Below are 23,534 nucleotides of genomic sequence, written 5' to 3'. Positions count from 1 at the left end.
ACATTATATGATTTCGCATATTTTAGAAACCAGGAAAACAAAGACTAGAATTGATAATTGATATTAAAAAAATTCTACACAATTGTAACTTCTCTTTGTTTATTTATCGTCAATTATACTAGCTTCCTAATCTGTAATTAAAGATACTTTTTTAAGTTTTATTATTCTTCCTGATGTACGGTCACTTGGTAATTTTAATGAGTTTTGGGACGATAAATATTCTACTCTTTTTGAAAATAAAAACTTCCGACACTACAAAAACTGAATAAAACTAAACGTCTTTATGTGATTATATATTATATATGAAACCGTATATAATTTTAAGGTATCCGATCCATATTAGGACCAAATTTTTCCAACCTTGAATATTCATCATGTATTTAATACTTTGATATTTATTTAAAGCATTTAAGATTAGAAAAAGATTTACCGAGAGAAATTTTCAAAAATATTATTAACTAAGCAGTAATTAATTAATGAAGATCGCATTAAGGTCTATGGAGACAAGCACATTTTTTAAAATAAAAAAGTAATTACAAGAAATATCAAAAAATGCTCTGGTGGAAAGATGTATTTTATCATCAGGAATACAAAAACTATTGAAAATAAATTTTAGACCGTGTAGATTTTTTTTAGAATTAATTTTTATAGAATAAAATCAAAGGGGAACAACTCTTCAAAATAAGGAAAAGGTCATTAATTAGGACACATTCCACTCTTACATATTGATACTTAAATAGGAAAATTATGTCCAAGTATACCAAGTATTAAACCCATACATATCTGTTATGCACCCAGATTCATTAAATCTGAGGCTATTATGGATCGGATACCTTAAGTGGCAATGTTGCATTCCCTTTTCAATTTCCAACAAACGTACCGTGTGCTTTAACATAATAGTCGTTCTAATATGTGAAATACTTTTTTTCATCATTGAATTTTGTTATTATAAAAGGGTGATTACAGTAGCATTAAAGGAGAACAATTGCTCCCTGGCAGTTTCCGGTAGTTTTAGCTTCTACGGGTTTCTTGTGTGTTTTTTTTTTCATATGGCACATATCACATAAGACTCATTTTTAAAAAATCGAATCATTTCGTTGTTGTTGTTGGGTTTTTTTTTAAACATAGATTCCTTCATTGTTTACGAACGGTATATACTAGATATAAAGCCAGGACAAAATAATGTGAAACTCTGTTGAGAGATGTCTTTGATTTATTCACTATCTGACTTGAATTTCCTAGTAGTAATCGTAATATGATAAGATTCTCTTTTACAATTTAGAGGTAGGAAAAAATCTTTATTAAACATGTTTAATGAAAGAATCTGTCATGACTACTAACAAAAGAACATAAATAATACAAACACACAATAAAAATCACAGTTTTGCAGTAATGTCCTTTCACTCAGTTCTTCGGAATGATCAAGTCGTGTAATGAGCGAAAACACACACATAACACTTACAACTATATAACATGATTAGACTGGAATTGAATTGTAAAAAAGTGCCATAAGATCCATGAAATCCTCATTTTTAATTTGACATACAAAATCTTCTTCGACCATCTTATATTCCTACTTTTTTGGCAGACTGCCAAGATCTCAAAAACCGGTTTTTGGAGATGCATCGTCATGATTTCCAACTATTCAAGTTATCATTCAAAAACTAGATGTGTGCAAAGATCAGTTTTAATTGTCACCTAAATACCCGTCGTCTTTAAAACAAACATCATCGACTTTGATACCGAATTCCTGATTCTCCAGTCCTATATCGTTAAGCTGAACGTCTACGATTGGTAATATTTCCGTTCGTCTTGTAGTAATAGTAAATACTGCCTCGGACCACCGATTGTTTTTCTCCTGCAAAAATAAAGAAATAATTTTTTTTCAACTCATGATCATTTATACATATTTTTTTTTTAATTATTTCCCTAATCATCGGACTTACAGTAGCCTTGTATTTAATTATTTAAATCTTCCAGATTCAAATTCGGTATTTTATAAATGAATATTTGCAGTTTTAAAACAATATACATGTACCAATATGGTTGATGAACATTAAAGATAAAACATGAAAATTTATGTATAACATAACACCTATTTGAAAAACTTTGATTTTTTATAATGTCGCCTATTATTATAAAACTATTTTTAAGTACAGAAAATTTTCTAACATTTTATTTTTTGAATTTGAATACTTTCTTGTATAAATTTTCAAAGTCTTTTCTCACTGTACAAAGTCTTCCTTCTGAAGTAACTTTAGATTAATACAGTCTAAAAATGACCACAACCCACCCAGCCCTCTTCATGGTTGAATTAATTTTGAAGCAGTAAATGAACCAGTTTACAACTGCATATGACAAGATCTAATTTATGTAAAATTTATTCATATAATGACCAAGAAAAACCGATCGGATCTTGGACTACAAATACACAACATAGTAAACAAAACGGCGACGTTGAAGGTCTGATGAATTATGCGGCCAAATGGTGTCATCACTGTATCTCTTTCTTTCTTTACTCATTTCTTTGTCAAATTTCAACCCCTTTTCCGAAACTATGAGGTCAAAGGTCAAACAAAATATTAAGTATATACTAGTTTATAGTTGTATTCCCCTGTTTTACATCAGAAGATCTGTTCTAACTTTAATAGTATTATGTTCACCATTTTCCCATTATTTTATGACAGCTTAGAGAGATTCAACATGTTGTAGACTCTCATTAGCCATCGAGGCAACATCACTTCTAATTACTTCATGTTAATTTTTTTTCCCATTCTATATTTTCCAAAACAATATCTTAGCTCCAAGGGAGAGGGAGCGGTCTGTGATTTTATAGTGTATGCTCATTTGATAAATTTCCCTTTGTTGTATTCACTATTTTTAACCAATATGACCTTAAGACCTATGGTAAAGTTTTCCCCTTATTTCTATTTTAAATACATACATGTAGTATACATGCAGCCCTGGTCCAATTTAGGTCCTTAACAAATGCCGAGCTAAATCATATTTAAATCAAGAGATGTTTGTGAAACACTTATTAAATCCCCCCCCCCCTCCCTTGAAGACCTCTATGAAAAAAATGACCGGAAATGGAAATTTTTGGAATTTTTCGAAGTCCAAGGGGCATAACTCTGTCAAAAATTGCTCGATCGTCCCCAAAATCGAACTTGAACTAGATATTTTCATGATGAATTTGTATATCAAACATTTCAGTGGATGAAACCTCTGCAAAGAAAATAAACGTGAACTGATGATGGACCAACCCTTCTTTCTTAGGGGGGGGGGGGAGGGGGGCAAAAAACTTACTTATGTTTAACTTTAGCTTCAGTTAGACTAAAACAAAACTTAATGAACAAATAATGTATATATGTCCGTCGCGCATCCAAAAAAAAATTCTACTTACGGTACACTTATTGTCCACTGTTATTGTTGTTCCATGGAGTGGCCGCCTTGAAGATGAGCTGATGATTTTACCGTCAAAAGAGCGGAACTTGGCCCCTTCTGGGTCAACGTTTCGACAGTCAACAGTTATTTTCTGTCTGGCGAAGCTGCTTCTCATTTGTAACCATTTGAAATGTCTGTCTGATAGTTTGTAGTTAAACTGAAATAGGGAACCAAATGTAGATGTTTATACTAACTTTAAACTATAGATTGGTTTTGCTACAGTTGACATGGACACATATTAATTTCATCTGTTTATACTTTTATGTTGTTTCTTCCTAGATAAAATTACACCTAAATATATAAGGCTTAAACTAAAAGCCAATTGTATCTTATATGATATTCATATTAATTTATTTTTCTGTGGAAATTTTCTAATGAGACTAATAGAAAATATCTATGAATTGAGGATGGCGATAACTCAAGGTTAAGGCTGGTTACCAGATCGCTGTAGAGTACAATCCATTACTCCATTCAATCCAAAATTCAGTTTGTTTTTAAGTAAACAAAACATACATAAAAAATAATATTCGAGTATTCTTACAGCATATAGTTCTAAACAGGGTATTGGCAGTGATTATTAGAAACTTGTGAAAGTATATAATCCGCTGTTAGAAAAAAATAATATTTAAGCATTCCTACAACATATGGTTCTTAAACGTGTATTGGTTGTGATTACTGAAAACTTGTGAGAGTAAAATATTCGCTGTAAGAAACACTACCTCTTTGTCTCCTAAAATGTCCTCTCCAAACCAAAGAGCCTCTCCTGCCTGCTTGGTCCAGCGTTGATGTCCCTCCTAAAATGAAATATGTAAACAAGTATAATCGTTGGGCGAAGAGCCGAGTTTTTAGTTTCAGGAAAAGTAGAGTACGATTTACGTATAAAAAGACAAAACAGAATTCGTTCGACGCGTACATATCTGGATCCGCCTACCAACTCAGATCATAATTATTAATTATATAACTACATATATCTCTCTAAAAGTAGTTTAACCTCTCATTATTAATTTTATAAAATCCTTTATCCTTAATAATTGGCGCATTGGTTCTGAAGAAGTTATCAAGGAAAAAGGAAGATGGATGTCAGACAAAAGCTTCCTCGAGCTTTTATCTCAGGTGAGCTAAAAAAAGTAAACGTACGTCATTTCCGCTGGCTTGAATGCATGTTTCACCGCTTGTCATATTACATCGAACTTGAGCTGGGTCAGATGGAACATCACGGTCGCTTGGGTCGATGTAGTAATCCCCTTTAACAAAAAGAAAAAGAATTCACTTAAATTAAGAAAATTGACTAGACACGATTAGATACGTTTAAATTATTTTGTTCCGTGCGTTTATAAGTATTAGGAATGTTAATTTTTTTTATTGTTTTAATTATTTTTACAAATGGTCGGAAGAATTATTTGTGCATGTAACTCATACCATTTTTGAAGTCTGGATTTTTTAGTTTGATGTGCTGGCAGTGTTGGCCCGGGGCTCTCCTTGTTCCCAGGGGCCTCTTCACCCGATTGATTGCCTCCCCTAGTGTGTTCAGGTCCGCGTATGCGTCATCGCTCTAGTGAGGATATAAAAGCATTCTCCTCACGACAATTACATACATGTACAAACATTGAATAGCAAATTGTTTTCAGCAAACCTAGACATTTGAAATGCTTAAATAATTACAGGATATCCTATCACTTTAAGTGACATTTTTAGCAAAGTGTCGAACTTTAATTAGCCACTGGTTAGTTATTGCTTGGATAAAATCATTGTTATAAACTCAAGTTGATTTAACTTACCATTGTGTTTGGATCGTCATTATACTGTTAAAAGAAATGAATATTAAGTATTAAACATATTTGAAAATTATATTTTTTTTCAAAGAAAATTGAATAGGTATGTAGCACGCTGAGAGTGGACCACAGTTATTAACTTACGTAAGGGTCGGGACCTTTTTGTTGTTGGTTATAATTAACCTGTCCTGGCCAGACTGGTGCATACCCCTGAAATATTTGTTAGAGATCATCATTATAAACTTTATATGGAGAAAAGTATATAAATTATAAAGTTATGTTGATAAAATGGTCATCTTCTCATATTGCAGATTAATAACTTGAAGCGTCTCTTCAGATGGCATAAAAATACAGTAGGCATTAAAAACGTTATTCAATAAATTTATCTTTTATTTAATAATGTCTTCTAAATCAATTTCTGAATTTAGAAGGTGTGTTATGTATTTTCATGAAGTACATTGAATCATTCTATGAACGCATAAAGCGTTACCTTAATTTTTAGATATATGTAAGCATTTAGGTTTTTAGTAGAATTAACTTACAGGGGCTCCCGGTCGCCCTGGAGGTCCAGGGGGTCCTGTAGGTCCCTAAAACAATAATCAAAGGACTGATAATGGGTACGGCCGCTGTAAGTTGTCACAGTAAGTTGACCCAGATATAGTAACTTAACTGATGTACGTTTCCAAACCGATGTTAACAATATCTGATTAACACTTCGTTGGTAAAAAAATAAAAACATACTTATCAATTATCATAAGAGATCGTTTATCAAGATTAAATAATTCTCCATCGATAATATAATTTTAACACAACAACTACATGTATATTAAATATTTCCTTAAAAAGATCTGCTGATGTGTTTTGCAGTAATCATACTCACAATTGCGCCGTCGTCGCCCTGAGGTCCTCGTGGTCCCTGGAAATTTAGGAATTATTCATTTCGTCAACAGAATCTATATTTTTATTTTTGGGGTTTTGTTATGTTTATTTCTGTCTGTTTGATGATGATTTCCAATAAAGGAAACTTAAAACTACCAGATATAACTGATAGCACCAGACGTCTTATTTCCTATAAACACAATGAATATAAACTGATATCAGAACATAGGTGTTGATCTTAGTCCCATTATGATGTATCTAAAACTTTTTTGTTAATCAAATAGAAGTTAACATCATCAAAAATCTCAAGAACACAGTGAAAACAAATATGAGGCGCACTTAAACACTTAATTTCGGAACACCGTGAATGCTATTTTGATTTGATAAACATTTTCAATGATCCGCATATGATCATTGTCAACAGTAACTATAATTTCTACTGAAATTTATATTGAAATGCAAAAATGGAAGTATTACAGGGGTGTCAATCGTGGTATGTTAGACTCACTGATGGTCCGGGGGGTCCAATTGGTCCGGGGTCACCGTCCCGCCCTGGTAAGCCGCGTTGGCCGTTCTCACCCTGGTCAACAAAATAATCTCATGGAAAAATAATTGATAAACATCATTCTAAGCATGCGATTATAAAACTTTCGATATTAATCGAGTGTTCATTGTTTAATTAAATTTAATCATTTTTATGATTGATACATGTATAGTTGAAATAAAATATGATAGATAGATAGATAGATAGATAGATAGATAGATAGATAGATAGATAGATAGATAGATAGATAGATAGATAGATAGATAGATTTACCTGAGGGCCGACAGGTCCGGGTGGACCACTAGGTCCCATATCTCCGCTGTTACCCTGGAAAATAGAGTTACATTTATCATTGGTCAGCTTCATAAATAAAGAAAAATAAACAATCCATAATCCCACAACATGTTTGTCCCTTACCATAGGTCCTGGCATGCCCTGAGGCCCGGGCAGACCTGGCCATCCCTTGTCTCCCTGTAATGTAGATATTAATCTGGTCATTGATCAATTAAAAATGAATAAATCCAGTGAATTGAAAGACAGGAGATTTTCTGCTTTAATTGTTTTGGTTAAGTTTGCGCAGCATTCAATTTGTCTGCATGGCCTGGTTTGTTACAGGACCGACGAGAGCCAAAAAATGTTTATATTAATAATATATCTATTGAAAACGGGTGATGACTTTAACTTGTGCTCATATGCCTCTATCAGGCTTCACATGTGTTATTAAAAATTGAGTGTCGCAGATTTCCAATGCAATTAAACATAATTAAGGGAACATGTACACTGAATGTAAGTATAAAAGAATGCACCTTATTGCCTCTGCTCCCAGTTTCTCCCTTATCTCCGGGGGCTCCTACGGCACCCTGCAACATAAGTTTTAAGTACATACGTAATTTATATTTCAAAAATTAGTTGTTGATATTTCATAGAATTGTACCTTTTCTGTTTGCGGTAAAATGCGAAACATAGCATTATGATACACAAAGAGTGTATACGCTTGATACAATTTTAAAATAATAATTGTATCGAATTACAAAATAATTTAAAATTGGTTAAAATTTTCTTAAGATGAATAAATCAACTCATCAAAATACGCAGAATTTCACACTGTAATTCATTTAAATATGCAGAAAACCTTTAATTAATTAAATGAACTTATCAGAATAAAACCCTTTAATAATAAGAAGAGACACTTACGGCGGGTCCTGGCTGTCCCGGCGCACCCATTATACCAAATTCTCCCGCTTCTCCCTGTGCAGTAAAAAAACCGGCTATCAATTTATTTTTTCAACAACCAGATCAGAATGGAGATTTTTTTTTTCTGGGGAACTGTACAACTGGTAACTAAATAAAATATCGGTAGTTATTTTTAAAGAAAACTTACGTTTACTAAATTAAGGTACTTTTAGCCATGTTCAGTAATACTATAGGAATACCGGTACGTTTAACTAACTTCATGAAATGTGTGAGTATTTGCAAGGTTTCACATATCATTCATTAGTTAGGAATACATTTAATAGTTACCCTCTCTCCTCGCTCACCCTGGGGACCAGACACACCCGTAGGTCCTTGGGGTCCCTAAATGAAATCGAACCAAACACATTCACTAAATCGTTATGTCATTTCAATTTCAAACTAAATATATATACATGTATATGCCTGTGATCAACAATTCACTCTTTCAAACAATGAGACCTTTGCACAACAAAGCGTACTTTTTTATTTGAATTTTAATGAATTTGATTTATTTTCTCTACGGTTGAAATATTCAATATGTTCTTCTCTAAGGGGTTACTAAGTAAATGATGTTGAGTGTCAGCCACTGTACCTGAGGTCCTGGGGGTCCAGGAAGACCGGAAGGACCTGTAGGTCCCCTAGGACCCTTTTCTCCAGAGGCTCCTGGTGCACCGGGTGATCCGTTCATACCAGCAGGACCCTGTATGAAAAATACACATATAAACATTCTACTTGCGCACATATCATACACGAAAAAAGAAAATGTTCAGATTCAATTCATTAAGGACTATGAAATTTAAAAATAAAAAGGGAATATATATATGTTGGATTGTTCATTTGTCCGTTTTTTTCGTCGTATGTATGAGCAAAATTTGAACTGGCAAAATAAGTTTTAAAAGGTGAACTTACATTTTCTCCAGGAGGTCCGTCTGGACCTTGAGGTCCGACGGGACCAGGTGAGCCTGGTGGCCCATTCAGTCCATCCAAACCATTCCTTCCCGGTTCTCCAGGTGATCCCTTTCAAATTAGTGCAGTTGATGAATATTCATTATTATCACATACTAATATTCAATAATATTAATTAACCTGTTAAATTAAGTCTGTTTGATTATTGCTTGCTACACAGGATGAGTAAGAGTTGTTCTAGATATTAAGTCAAAAGACTTTTTTAATTCGTTTTTTTTGCTTAATTACATGTATTTCGAAGAACTATGTACAGTTCGAAGTGTAATACATTTCAGCATATTAGTACAAATGTGTTATCTCTATTCTGACTCTCACCAAATGGTCACTGTGTTCTATCGATGATGATACTTACCATCAGACCCTGCTCTCCTTGTGGACCCATTTCTCCTGTGGCTCCGGGGTACCCGGGGGCGCCTCGCTCACCCTGGGGACCGGATGGGCCGGGAGGTCCTTGAAGACCCTAGGACAATGGAAAAAATCAGCATTAAATTTACGTCTATTGTGTTCTTAATTTATAGATCTTTATATTTAAAGACGCATTGTGAAAGTGAGAGATTTACCAATACACCTTCTATCAGAACAACATTTTAGCAATAGGACTAATGTTTTATATTTTTCTCCGTAGGGGTTGGGGTGGTTTAAAGATTTGTATTATTTCGATTTTTAAAAAAATGTTTGCTCCTTTGATTTAAAAAGGCACTCTACGTTTCGGGAGAGAAAAAAAACAAGGGGTAAATGTTTGTACATTCGATAAAAAACACTGTCATGTGCTTACGATTAAGAATATAAAGATGGGCGCCCCTTTTAGCCCACCTGTAGTGATTGGCAGTTACCTGTGGCCCGGAGTTCCCGCGCTCGCCCGGTGCTCCGTCGCGTCCGTCGCTGCCATCGTCTCCGGGTCGGCCCACTGGTCCTGGGGCGCCTATTTCTCCTCGGTCTCCCTTAAAATCAAGTTCTTTGGTTAAATACCACACAAACAAATTAACCTGGGGCGCCTATTTCTCCTCGGTCTCCCTTAAAACCAAGATCTTTGGTTAAATACCACACAAACAAATTAACTTTTAAAACAATATGTTTTAAAAATGATATGAAATACCATTAAACGTATCATTTATCCTTTTTAGAAATTGATTTACTTATCATAAATTATTCAACTTATCTCCCATACTTTTGTCTGAGAATTCAACCGAGGATTCAACTGATGTCAGGAAAAGGCATGAGCAATATTACAAACTATTCAGTGAAACCTTATGGCATTTTGGGTATCGTTTCTTCAGATATATTTGGAATTATGTTGAACCCTACCCTGTCTCCCTGTCGTCCCATCTCTCCCGGGGCTCCAGTTGGGCCGGCTTCGCCCGGTAGACCCTGTGGGCCAGATCGTCCGGGTGAACCGGGCGTCCCGGGCGGTCCTTGAGGCCCAGCTTCTCCGACTTCTCCCTTGCCACCAGATTCCCCTGGTCTTCCCTGCATAAATCAAACTCAATATTAATAAGACTGGGAGGTCAACAAAACCCGTCTGATATACTAATTCTAATTATTTAAGCGTAAAGAGATGGAATGTTGATTTATACAGTGCATGTTATCAGTATAGGAATGTTTACGACTGATGGACGAAGTCATCGCATAACGACGATAATAAATTCAGATTGCAGGCCAGTTAAGTGGCCTATGTAACTTCAAAATCGTAACTATATTCCACATTGACAGTCAAATTTCCGGTGATTTCACGTATCTATGACACCAACCCGGGCACAGGTCATTGGTGACACCTTGCTTTAAATACATATACGTTGGATCAGACATGTACATAAGTAACATTTTAGATAAAGTGTACTTGCATTTTCTCCGGATATTCCTTGCTCCCCTTGGAATCCACGAGGACCTGGATCTCCCTATAATTCAATTGATATATCCATAGCTGTCTTGAAATTCATATTGTTATGCCATGTAAAACGGGTGATCATGAAAATAATACATTTTTTTTTCAAGTATAACTCGTCTCGGATTATACTTACCCGTGGGCCAGGAGCTCCAACCTCTCCAGATAGCCCGGGGGGACCTGGGTCACCCTAAAATATTGAAATAAATATGTACATGTATGAAAATTTAAAATCATATCTTAGATATACGTTTCTAAAATGAAAGATGCTAATTTAAAATTCAATTTAAAATATCAGCATTCAATTAAATCACACAGTTTAAATGATGTAATATATTTAATGTCACTTAACTTGACTTCAAAGAAAACATACACATGATCGACATACATGTTCTAGCATTAAAACGTGCTACTTTTGTTATCGCATATTCCTAAAGTTTAATGATCTCCTGGAGTCTTTAAGAAAAACTTCCGACTCAGTTATTAAAGAAATTCTCAGATGAAAGCAAAGGCAAAAGTAACGAGCTTTCTCCCAGTATCTTTCAAGTTACTAGTATATGTATTCAATAGAAATCAACCATTAGAATACTTCGACAATCTGTGATCGGAAACCACACTTTACCTGAACACCCCGCTCCCCTACAGGTCCGGGATTTCCTGGATATCCTCTTGGTCCGTCTGATCCGGGTGTCCCCGGCTCTCCAGGGAGACCTGGATCTCCTCGGGGACCCGGTAAGGCTGGCGCGGTGTTGACAGGGCCGGGGGGACCGGGTTCGCCTTTCAATCCCTCTGCACCCGGTTCACCAGGGATTCCGTCATTACCCGACAGACCTCTAGGACCCTATTCAAATAATTGCAAAGTGTATTATCTTCTTTCCTTCTTCCTATAGCAAATCGAACGAACAGTTGGATGAATAAAAAAAAATGCTAATGATCTAAAAGTTATGCATATTATCAAGTCTGTACCGGTCTAGGGGTGATTTGATACAATATAATATCAGTTATACTCCTAAAATAAACAGTGTGGAATGTATATGAACATATTTTTCGTATTCCAACATCCTTGAAATAGTGGATTATAAGATCATTTACCCTGTTTCCACGTGACCCTCTTGGTCCTGGTAACCCGGAATCTCCTGGTAATCCCTGAAATCAAACGAGAATATCTTTGTAGTGTATAATTATACATGTACGTGACATGTACATTTATAAGTAAACGTAGATGTCATTTATATGCAGCTCAAACAATTTGTCATAACTGTGCAGACAAAAGTGGGTTGAAATAGCTACACACATTACATCATTAGCGATAAAATCGATTTTAAGATAATAAGCCTATATATATGCATAGGGTTACGATTGTATCTATTAGAGAGTTTGGACAAATGTCATGAATGTCGTCCTAACTATATGTACATGTACAAATAGGTTGTGACAAGCCCCGACTTAGCTTACAAAAAAAAAACCCGCGTAGTTTAACATTTCAAACCGTTTTGAAAATGGCTATAGTTATTAATTTTATTCCCAATAGCTTATACATGTACAACTTTTTTTAACCTTCGGGTAAAGAAAATGATATGTTTAATGATGTATATGTCTCCGGAATTAATCATCAATTAAACTGATGGTTGAATTGATTGATTGAGTGGGGTTACTGACCACGACTCCGGGACTGCCCGTGTCTCCTCGCTCTCCGATTGGTCCTTGTGGTCCCTGGAATAGAAACAAAAATAATATGAATTGATATAAAATCTTTAGAAAAAAAATTATCGCACACACAAAATAAAATGCACATTACTTTAATGTATCATATATTTCTAGAAGAACAGCTTAGAGAGTTAAAAATTTAGAATAAGCAAGTGTTTTATCATATTTTGTAGAGGTCTCTATCTTTCACATATATAACATAAGCCAAATATATGACGTTTTGTTCAAAATAATATAAAAAAAAAATTAAGAGAGAGAGAGAGAGAGAGAGATGTGAGAGAGAGAGAGAGAGAGAGAGAGGTTTGAAAGGAGTACCGGTGGTCCTGGTTCTCCTGGGGGGCCGGATGTCCCCCGTTCTCCGGTGGGACCCCTCGGTCCGGACGGTCCTGGCTCTCCTTGTATTCCTGGTTCACCCTGAAAACAACAATTCAATCACAGTAGATCAACAATTTCATGATTTTTATTTGAGATGGGTTTTTTTTATTCTAAAGTTAATACCAAATTAAACAACCGTGCAATTTTTTATTGAAATGTTTTCTCAAATACACAAAATAAAGGCTTAAATATTATGTAAAAGTTAATTAATTTCAATCCCTTATCTTAAGATAAATATGAATCATACCCATCAAATACCAGGGCAGAAGGGGTTAATTTGATTTTTTGTGCAACTTGGCCTTCTATCGATATCATTTAAAAATGTTTAACTTGTCTTCCTTTTACAGTAAGGGCCTGAAGTTTGGACACAATTATAACCAGTGCTCGGACTGTATAATGAAATTTTCATTTTACATTCCTCTGACGGATACTCAAATGGTAAGTGTTTTTTTTCTTCCTCTACTCTCTCATAATAAGCAGTATTATGCTATTTTACGGGCATTTATTAAAATAAAATTCTAAATTAAAAGCTACATTATAATTGGATTATATATTCATTATTATATTAATTGTACCTTGTACTTAATAGAGAAGGCTACATAGACATGTAGGCTATACCTGCTGTCCAATTAATTTATGTAATATGAGCACACATAATAAAACTTGTTCAAATCAAATCAAATATAGTACGAGGCGATGTGGGCAAAAATTGTGAAGTTTGATTTTCTTTGATCAAGCTTTAAATCATAAAATTAGATTTTACTCAAACAAACAAAATATTATTTTTTTTTCATTTTTTTTTCAAGAAAAATTTTTTTATAGAAAATTTTTGGATTATCTGTTTTGCACTACCTTGATATTATTTAACATAAACAAAATACATCGGCTAACACTTTTTTTTTTATTAGATTGCATAAGCTGATGTTTTTTCACTGTAGCATTGACTCACCCTCTCCCCTGGAACTCCCGCCTCACCGTTTGGTCCCGGGGCGCCGGGTTCGCCGGTTTTTCCGTTATCTCCCGGAAGACCTGGTCCTCCAGGTGGCCCCTGCGATGATAAATAAGTGTAAGCTTATAACATTCAGCAAAAATAAAAAATCAAACAAGAGGCCAAGGGCCACATAGCTCACCTTAGCAAAAATAGCCTTTAGCAATACAGTATCAAAATCAAAATATCTTGACAACTAAGTACAGTAGATCTTGCTAAAAAAAATTAAAATCTACTAATTTTTAACCACATATTTTTTGGGTAAATACCAAGCCCATTTTATTGTTGTACCTGTAAGAAAATTTTTCTCAATTCCTATACACCCCCCCCCCCCCATTTTGCTCTAGGGAATCATGGTTTCATCAAACTCAAATCTGCACAGCCTGTGCTTTCACATAAGTTACTGCTTTTTGGACTGAAAAAGTTCCAAGAATATTTTTAAAGATTTTCTCTATATATTCCTATGTAAAAATTCATTTCCCACTGCGGCCCTGCCCTACACCTCCCCCCCCCCCCCCGGAACTATGATTTAACATGAGGATGTAAAGTTTAAGTTTAAGCTTTCCTGGCTAATAGTTTTCAAAAAAGAAGATTTTTAAAGACTTGTTCCATATATTCATATGTAAAAATTCATCCCTCACTATGGCCTCACCCTACCCCCCCCCCCCCCCCGGGGGCTATGTTTTAAACAAAATTGAATCTATACTATTTAAGGGTGCTTCCACTCAAATTTAGGCTTTCCTGGCCTAATAGTTTTTGAGAAGAAGATTTTTAAAGATTTTCTCTATATATTCCTATGTAAAACTTGACCCCCCTTTTGTGGCCCCACCCTACCCCCCGGGGACCATGATTTGAACAAAACTTGAATCTTCACTACCTGAGGATGCCTCAACACAAGTTTAAGCTTTTCTGGCCTAATAGTTTTTGAGAAGAGGATTTTTAAAGATTTTCTCTATACATTTTTATGTAAAAATACATTCCCCCAAACTTGAATCTATACTACCTGAAGATGCTTCCATAAAAGTTACAGCTTTTCTGACCTAATAGTTTTTTAGAAGAAGGTTTTTGAAAAATCCAACAAATTTTCAATAATTCTAAATTATCTCCCCTTTAAAGAGAGTGTGGCCTTCATTTGAACAAACTTGAATCCCCTTTACCCAGTGATGCTTTGTGCCAAGTTTGGTTGAAATTAGCCCAGTGGTTCTGGAGAAGAAGATGAGAATGGGAAAAGTTTACATCAACGACAACGCCAACGATGAGAGACAACATACAAATTTTGATTAGTTAAAGCTGCTTGGTCCGATTTTATATCAAATTTTATACTCGCTTTTAAACGATGGCTATGCCTAGTATATGTATAAAAATAGACATTACAGTAGTTTTACCCGTCAATTATGCCAAATTTCAATGAAGAAAAATACGTACAAAATTTGCTAACAAAACAAAACGACATTAAAAGGTGCCGCGTTATTTCGCCTCATGTTAAATTTCACCCCTGACTACGAGACGGGTATGGTTGTATTACGAATTTGACATCGCTTTAAATAAAGGTCGAAATAATCAGACAAATTTCAAATAAACATGTGTACGTTTTGTTAGCCAATATTTCTAAAGTCTGCTTTCTTTACAATCGATGCATAGCATGTGGGTCGAATAGCCCCAATCATTCGGGGGACGAAATTATGCAGTTTCCTTTTCTAAACATTCCCGTGATGCATTTTGGTTTGTTTTTTCGTTTGCCCAAAGAGAAATTATTTTTATTTACTTTGAATATTTCTAACTTTGAAAGGAGACTGATTCTGCTGGTGTAAATAGGGGAAAGTCCATAACTTTCTAAGATAAATGATTTGTATGAAAAAAATGTTGATACTGTAATTACAAAAAAATCGGACCAAGCAGCTTTAAGCTCACTTGAGCTTTCAGCTCAGGTGAGCTAAATAGAAAACCAATATTGGAAATCTACAAATGAAAAAATGATTACATAGACATTTCTTTAAAAAAATTTATTTTGCAACTACTGATGATAAATATGGGAGCAAGGTATCAAATTTTGACTTTCAGAACATTCTTGTCAACCAAGTTAACTTTCTTAGATGCTGTAGTGTGTTAGAATAACCCGCAGTATCCAGAATATAAAGAGTATTATTTATAAAAGTGACTTACATTGAATCCAGGATCTCCAGCGACACCGGTTTCTCCTCTCTCTCCTTGTGGCCCCTAAATAAACAAAACACAGAATTAATATATTTTTTTTAAAAATTGCAATTATTTTGACAGATTAAGATTGTTTAAAAAGGCTTCAAATTCTGTTTCAGTGAGATATTTGTCGGTAATAATACACAAACCTGAATGCCTATTGGTCCTTCGGGTCCCGGGGGACCGGCCGGTCCACGTACACCTCTCCCTCCTTGACGACCCGGGGGTCCAGAGTCACCGTCTCTTCCTGGGAGACCCTAAAGCAAATACAAGATTGTCAGTTTCACTATGGTCAATACTAAACAGATAAATCATTATAAAAATGAAATACAAAGCTTGCTATACCGCCTGAATCACGTATTTAAGTTTTCGGTATTTGTTTATTTATTTATGCATGCACCAAATTTAAATAAAACTAGAAGTCCAACCAGGTAATTAGCCCTACCGACTCTCCGACGATTCCACTGGGTCCCATGAGTCCTGGATTTCCTGGGGGTCCGGGGGGGCCAGCTTCTCCGTTTTTGCCGTCTTTTCCTGCGAGTCCCTATAGAAACACAGGCGCGGAACAGTTGTATTATACTCTATTAAGGCGGTGTCACATTGATTACACGAAATTTCAATGCTGAATAATTTACATGTACTAGTATATATTGGATAAATATTTACAGGTTGTCCGCGTTCTCCCTGTTGCCCCTGGTTACCACTCTTTCCTGCTCTACCCTGTAACGGAAATAAAAATTATCAAGGATAACCAATGAACTTAGATTGTTTCTCATTTATTCTTTTGATATTTCGGAGGATGAGTACATTAATATATGTTTATAAACGGTATTTTTAATGAAATTTACCATACCAGTATGTTTGACTGTCAAAAAATACTGAAATAGCAACTTCCCTATGACGTGCACCTACCCTTGGTCCAGGCGGGCCTTGAAATCCAGGTGTTCCTTGTATCCCCTGTAGACCAAACAAATAAAGGGTTTTTTTAAAAATAAACCAACGATAGATTCTAAACCATTTGTGTTTCAAAAATGACACACAACTGCAAGAAAAAATATGCACAAAGTCTCTCTAACTATATAAAAAGCACAGAGATAACAGAAAAACAACAGGCTCTTTTGTTGAATTTAATTTGTTTAATGTTTTATCTTAATATTCCTTCTTCTTTCTTTATTGTAACACTTATACAAGGTTTTAAAGGATTAGGTACTGTACCGGGTCTCCGGAGATTCCTGGCTCCCCTGCTTGTCCCCTCTCACCGGGTCTCCCAGAAGATCCAGGCGAGCCTTGTGGTCCTGGCAATCCAGTTGCTCCAGGGGATCCCTGAAGGAATACATGTTTATAAAATTTGACTATATAATCGTAAATTTAAATTTTATCTCTGTGTATTCTCACAAAATGTCCGAGTTTTCTTTTAATTTGTATTTTTGTTTCCTTGAAAGATACATACCCTTTCTCCTGTTAATCCGACTGGCCCTTGCTGTCCTGGGGGCCCGGGAGGTCCCTGTCAATCAAATCAATAGAACAAGTATTGCTCAGTCATTTTCATAATTTCATAATAAACGTTTATTATTATAATTTCATACATTCTTTAACGTTTTATAGAATGTGTTCTTTTCAAAGCAGAATAAATTTTAGATCAATTATCATATAAATAATATATAGCTATTGTCGACATACATGTAGACTATACATACCCTCTTCCCTTCCTGTCCGGCAAGTCCAGGTAACCCTTGTTCTCCAGGTGCTCCGGTGTTTCCCTTCTCTCCGATGTCACCTTGACGACCAGGGGTTCCATCTTGACCCTATTACACAATAAGGCTAAGTAACTGAGACACTGTCACATTATAAGTATAAGTAAATCTGACCAAATCACACAATAGGTCTATATAATTGTGACCCTATCATATAATGAGTATACGTCACTTTGACCCTATCACATAATTGGTCTATGTAACGCTGGCCCTATACCATAGTAAGACTAGATGTAATTCTGATCTTATCACGTAATACGTCAATGTAGCCCTGATACTATCACATAATAGGTATATTGGTTATAACACTATCACATAATAGGTCTATTGGTTCTAACACTATCACATAATAGGTCTATTGGTTCTAACACTATCACATAATACGTCTATTGGTTCTAACACTATCACATAATAGGTCTATTGGTACTAACACTATCACATAATAGGTCTATTGGTTCTAACACCATCAAATAATAAGTCTATTGGTTCTAACACTATCACATACTAAGTCTACGTAACTCCAGTCATATCACATAATAAGTGTAGAGAACTCAAAACGCATCAGAAATTAACAAATTGACTGCATTATGAAATATAAAAATAAAGTTGTTCTCACAGTGTCTCCCCTGTCTCCGGGTGTTCCCGGATCTCCGGCCTGTCCCGAGGGCCCCTGGGGTCCGGGGAACCCTTGACTTCCAGGTGCACCTTGCATACCCTAAAAAAGAGTGTTTTGTTTACTGCATTTAGTCTGATTCACGATCTAAGGAGTCGCCATATTTTGATCTGCGGGTGTAAATTTTTGCGTTTTGATACCAAAATATTAGATTCATTTCCTTTTTGATGATATAATTCTAGCGCTTTTTAAATTGAAAATGATAAAAACAATGTAAAACTGTTTCTTTCAAGTTTGAAATGAAATCACAAATCAAAATAAATTTCGGAAATAATAGCAACCCGTAAAAATTCCAATTTAATTGTACGATTGATACTGTTTAATGATAGTATCGATGGATCTAACACTCTGTTGAATTACCATTTCTCCCTTTGGTCCAGTTGTGCCATCGGTGCCCGGTGCCCCGGGCCGCCCAGGCTCACCTACGGGCCCTGGTAGTCCATTAGCGCCTGGTGGTCCGGTCATTCCCATCTCACCATTTCCTCCCCTCAGGCCGGCATCGCCCTGTAAAATTCAGGTTATATATAATACTAACATTTATAGTAGTCTGTGAATTTATATGTTTATTTTTCCAACGACCGAGTCGTGTGTTTTCTATCCCCCCCCCCCCCCCCCCATCGAAGCTCGAGAATAGAATCACAACTTCTTCAGCGTAAAATTGGTTAACTTTATGCATGACATGAGTTAATTATTAAAGTGACCAGATAACAAACCTGATAGCTATAACAGAGTTAAATGAACACATAATCTAAATCTTAAAATGAATGCTAAAGACTTCTTCCAACAGTGCAGAATTTTTTTAAGGATTGAAATATATCAACATTAATTATATTTGTTTAAGTTTTTAATAGTTTCTTGTACATGTACGCATTGCCTGGTTTTGAATCACCGACCTTTGCTCCCATGCTCCCAGGAAATCCCGGGGGTCCAGGAGGTCCTATTGGACCCATGGGTCCCTGTTCTCCAGGACTTCCGTCCAAACCTCGGAGTCCCTTAAAAAAATAGCGTGCTTTTATTTCTTTTAATTCGGAGTAGTTATACCTAAATCGAATGGCTACAAGCAATTAGTAAAAAAAAAAATTTTCAAAGTCATCTCAAATACATAACTTAGTTTATTTTATAAAAATTTGAGATTCATGGCGCTCGGGTTTTTATAAAAAAAAAAAATCGACAATGGCATAAAACGTCATTATATATTTAAGCCAATAATCGATTGATCAGTTGACCAATCACAACTATGACCTACCGGTGTCCCATCTGGTCCGTCACGACCCCTCTCTCCAGGGGCTCCGGCCGGTCCCATTAGTCCGGGGCTTCCAGAGGGACCTACTGGTCCAACTGGGCCCTAAATAATGCAGCATTAGTTATATTAGATAATGCATTAGCATGCTAGTCATAAAAATAATTACGGAAAATCTGATAAAAAGAATGTTTAAATGGTCTTTTTGGTGGGTTTTTTCAAACTGACCTTGTCTCCAGGTTTCCCTGCCTCCCCAGTCATTCCAGGCCCTCCAGGCATACCCTACGATAAATAAATAATTAATCAAATCTCTCTCTCTCTCAATCTCTCTCTCTCTCTCTCTCTCTCTCTCTCTCTCTCTCTCTCTCTCTCTCTCTCTCTCTCTCTCTCTCTCTCTCTCTCTCTCCACCTACCCTGTGTCCTTTCATTCCAGGCATCCCAGGCATTCCTGGACTTCCTGGATTACCCTTTAAAAAATAAAAGCAGCCATTTACATTTGTAATATCCAATATTCACATTATTGATGTATGAAACTGCGAAAATCAGAAAATCGTATTAACATTTATTTTTCTTTAATATTTTCTATAATCCATGCTGTAACTCTGGTTACAAATTATGTAAACCTGTAAATCTGCTCTATGTATAACTACTACTAGTAAGCTAAACTCACGGGTTCTCCTGTTTGTCCCGGGGGTCCCTGTTCTCCTGGCAAACCCTCCTCTCCCTAACAACAATCAACCATTGGCACTGAGTATCGTAGATTGCAAACAAAAACCCACAAAAATGATAAAAGAGATTGAAATAAAATCATGCATTTATTTTTTAAGTCAAACAATTACGTCGTTTCCATTTTGACCGGTTGGTCCGGGAAACCCCCTTGGACCTGGGGGTCCGCTAGGTCCCGGTTCTCCATTCTCGCCACGAGGACCAGGAAATCCAGGGGATCCCTATGATAAACAAAGAAAAAATAAAATTATTTCCATATTCATTATCGTGCCATTTCTACTGCTTTTAATATTTTTATTTTGTTTGCTTTGTACATGTATATATATGTTTTCTAGATCCGCCACTTTAAGAAGCCTAGTGATATTTCCAGTAGTTGTTTTATCTATATTAATGTTGGTAACGCCATACGAGGGAGCCGGCTTACCGGTTGTCCGGGGGGTCCTTGTGGGCCTCTGGGTCCGGGCATGCCAACACCAACCTGAAAACATCAGAATCACACTCATAGTCACGTCACATTTTCATATGTGTTTATGCATTCTAAAAAGAAAGAACTTTTAAACATATCTCAGTTAAGTGATAATTTAAAAATGATTTATAGATAAACATTGATAACAAATTTGAGATGCTTCGAACTTAAGTCATCTAAAATATTCAAATATTGTTCAATTTAACACATGTGTACACACTTGTCTATATTCACTTGGTACATGTACTTATACATCCGGATTGTACAATTCGCTTTAAAATCACTTATAATTTCTACATATATGTATCTGCAAGTCTTTGAAGCGCTTATTCATCCAATCACCCTAAACTAAACCATTAATTATGTACACATGGCAGCACAACTGTCTCACTCCGTATGCCCGCCATGTTTTATTGGCGTGTCTTACCCCTGGGTAAGGGTACGGGGCGTTGGCAGCACCTCCCGCCTTCTCGTCTGCTACAACGAATGCCTCTTTGCCCATCACTGCCCCAAGTTTACCTACATCCGCAGGAACAAACATCTCCTGTGTTCAAAAAGAATTTTTTTTTATCTTTTTTTATTTTTCTATAAAGAGTTTAAATTCAAATTTAATTTTAACTTTAAGATGTTTACCTTTGCAGCTTCTTTTTGTACAAATGTTGCCGCTAAAAATACAATGAAAGTACGTAAATACATTTCAATATAAAAATAAGTTTCTATAATTTTCAAAACTAGTAAATAGATTTTCACTGACCAGTGCATAAACATGTATCTAAAATTAAGAGATACCCTGGTTTCGAAACCATATAAAGAAATAAACTATCAAATTTCTATTAAGCGTGTGTGTGTGTGTGGGGGGGGGGGGGGGGGGGGGGGATTTACACTAGTTGCGCGGAAAGTTCACTTAAAACCGCGTAAAATACCCCCAGCACGTATGGTTAAAAAAAAATCTATATTTTAGTGTGGTAAATCATGCATCTGCGAATTTAATACCCAGGCGTATTGACTACAGAAAAAACATACTCTACCACCGGCGTAAATAACCACTTTTACAGAATGTAGATCTTTGCTGATGGTCCTTTTGTACAGTTCGGGATGGACAGTTTAAGTGGCCATAAGTTGCTAGTACATGTATTACCTTCGCATCGTTCGGGACAACATTTCCCATATTCAAAGATCGGTTGTTGTCCCGATGGACAGCCAAGATCCGGGCACTCTATATTACGGTTCAGCCTGTCGATTGGTCCATCATCTCCTTTAACGCAAATGTGCTCTGCACACGGATAATTGGCCGGGTCCGGAATAAAGGTGTCGCCCACTGCATAGAACTGTCCGTTGACAACGCATCCCTCGGGAAAACCTGCAAGTTAAACGTAATGATAAAGTTTTAGATAATCTTGTGTTAAAAAATATGCGGGCAAACATTAAGATACCTCAAAAGATACACAAAATTTTTTAAAATATGCTGAAATTCTTGTACAAAAATAGACAAGAAATACCAAATGCAACAATTGTTTTCATGTTATATATTTTACTAGCTTATATACTAACTATTTATATATAAGATCTGATATTTTTTTTGGGGTGCCTAGTTATTACACACGTGTGTGTTACATTTATCAATTAAAATTAAACTTTACAGTTTATAAACTGTTAAAGATATATTTTAAACTTTTAATGTACATGTAACATAGCGGTTCACATGTCGTTCCCACGATCAACTTTAATTTCAAATTTTGTTTACGTGGCATATGACTTAAATATACAAGTATTAGATGATATCATTAAACAGTTATACATATATGTACAACAACATGGTTACATACATATGTTGTATGTGTATGTATGTGTTGTGTGTGTGTTTATATATCACATATGTGTGCATGTGTATATAAATAAAAATAAAACGAAGCCAATACTCAAACGTTTATCTATGTTCGAGTATGAGCGTGTGTGTATGTGTGTGTGTGTATAAATATACACGCACAACACATACACACACGTGTAATCATAATTGATCATGAGAAAGATCGACATGTCAATTATACGTCCTATTAAAATTCACAATTACAGAAATTGAAAACATTCATTAAACAATTGAAACAACTGATAAAACATAAACCAATTACCTCTTGGTTACATCTTATTTAGCATAAACAATGATTTTCTAAAATTATGATTTCCCTTTTAGAAAATAATACCAGGCAAAAGAACGAGGTTTTCAATAACCTAATCTTACCAATTCTATTTTTTAACTAATTTGATGCATTGATTTTTTTTTTGTTATCGCTTTTGATGTAAATGCATCTCAGTGCACGGCTTTCCATTGCAAACACTGAACTTGGAGCAATTTCAGCTACACATGCCATGAACAATCTATTAAATTTGAATGATCTCTGCTCGTTTTGTATTCAGTAGTGAGAAGAAATACTCACCGTTCCTGGCATAGTCAATCTCTGCTGCACTGATTATCCAAGAAAACAATAATAAGGATCCCCATCGCACACAAGTGTACGATTTCATTTTGCAAAATTTTGATTTTTTTCGTCAAAATGTAATATACATTATATATAGAAATTAAAGGAAAATGGTCATGCCTGTTTCCCAGGCTTATGGAAACCTCTGCTTTAAAACAAGCAGAAGTAAAATTCTTAGGAATTATCACTTGTCGATTGCAAGAAGTTTTTGC

The 23,534-nt window shown here is 35.5% G+C and overlaps 1 protein-coding gene across 1 annotated transcript; it reads right to left on the bottom strand.

Moving 5' to 3' along the window:
- Nucleotides 1–1,195: 1,195 nt before the first annotated feature.
- Nucleotides 1,196–23,507, bottom strand: LOC105325221 (collagen alpha-1(I) chain). Its single transcript, XM_034454861.2, has 48 exons — nt 23,281–23,507; nt 21,984–22,205; nt 21,479–21,510; nt 21,273–21,389; nt 20,804–20,857; nt 20,493–20,600; nt 20,324–20,377; nt 20,067–20,120; nt 19,882–19,935; nt 19,660–19,758; nt 19,307–19,405; nt 18,774–18,917; nt 18,357–18,455; nt 17,684–17,791; nt 17,437–17,490; nt 17,202–17,309; nt 16,899–16,943; nt 16,653–16,706; nt 16,432–16,530; nt 16,136–16,243; nt 15,954–16,007; nt 13,752–13,850; nt 12,743–12,841; nt 12,380–12,433; nt 11,813–11,866; nt 11,343–11,561; nt 10,857–10,910; nt 10,680–10,733; nt 10,144–10,305; nt 9,672–9,779; nt 9,191–9,298; nt 8,782–8,889; nt 8,465–8,572; nt 8,161–8,214; nt 7,834–7,887; nt 7,446–7,499; nt 7,057–7,110; nt 6,913–6,966; nt 6,604–6,675; nt 6,097–6,132; nt 5,759–5,803; nt 5,361–5,426; nt 5,223–5,246; nt 4,864–4,996; nt 4,582–4,688; nt 4,164–4,238; nt 3,404–3,601; nt 1,196–1,858 (listed from the first exon to the last, which is right to left on the bottom strand). Exons 1-48 carry the CDS (start codon nt 23,366–23,368, stop codon nt 1,688–1,690), a joined length of 4,278 nt encoding a protein of 1,425 aa, XP_034310752.2. The 5' UTR covers nt 23,369–23,507; the 3' UTR covers nt 1,196–1,687.
- Between the last annotated feature and the right edge of the window lie 27 nt (nt 23,508–23,534).

The sequence above is a fragment of the Magallana gigas genome, chromosome 5 (genome assembly GCF_963853765.1).
Source record: "Magallana gigas chromosome 5, xbMagGiga1.1, whole genome shotgun sequence".
Taxonomy (NCBI): domain Eukaryota; kingdom Metazoa; phylum Mollusca; class Bivalvia; order Ostreida; family Ostreidae; genus Magallana; species Magallana gigas.
The sequence above is the reverse complement of the archived record's forward strand: the minus strand, read 5'-3'. Positions and strand labels throughout refer to the sequence as shown.

Excerpts from the sequence above, each read along its gene's own strand:
- LOC105325221 (XM_034454861.2), bottom strand. The coding sequence starts at position 23,368 with ATGAAATCGTACACTTGTGTGCGATGGGGATCCTTATTATTGTTTTCT. Across the intron at positions 16,707-16,898 it reads AAGGCCCGCCTGGACCAAGG|GGTAGAGCAGGAAAGAGTGG; the intron begins GTAGGTGCACGT and ends TTTCCGTTACAG. Across the intron at positions 16,531-16,652 it reads AGGGAGAACGCGGACAACCT|GGACTCGCAGGAAAAGACGG; the intron begins GTAAATATTTAT and ends GTGTTTCTATAG.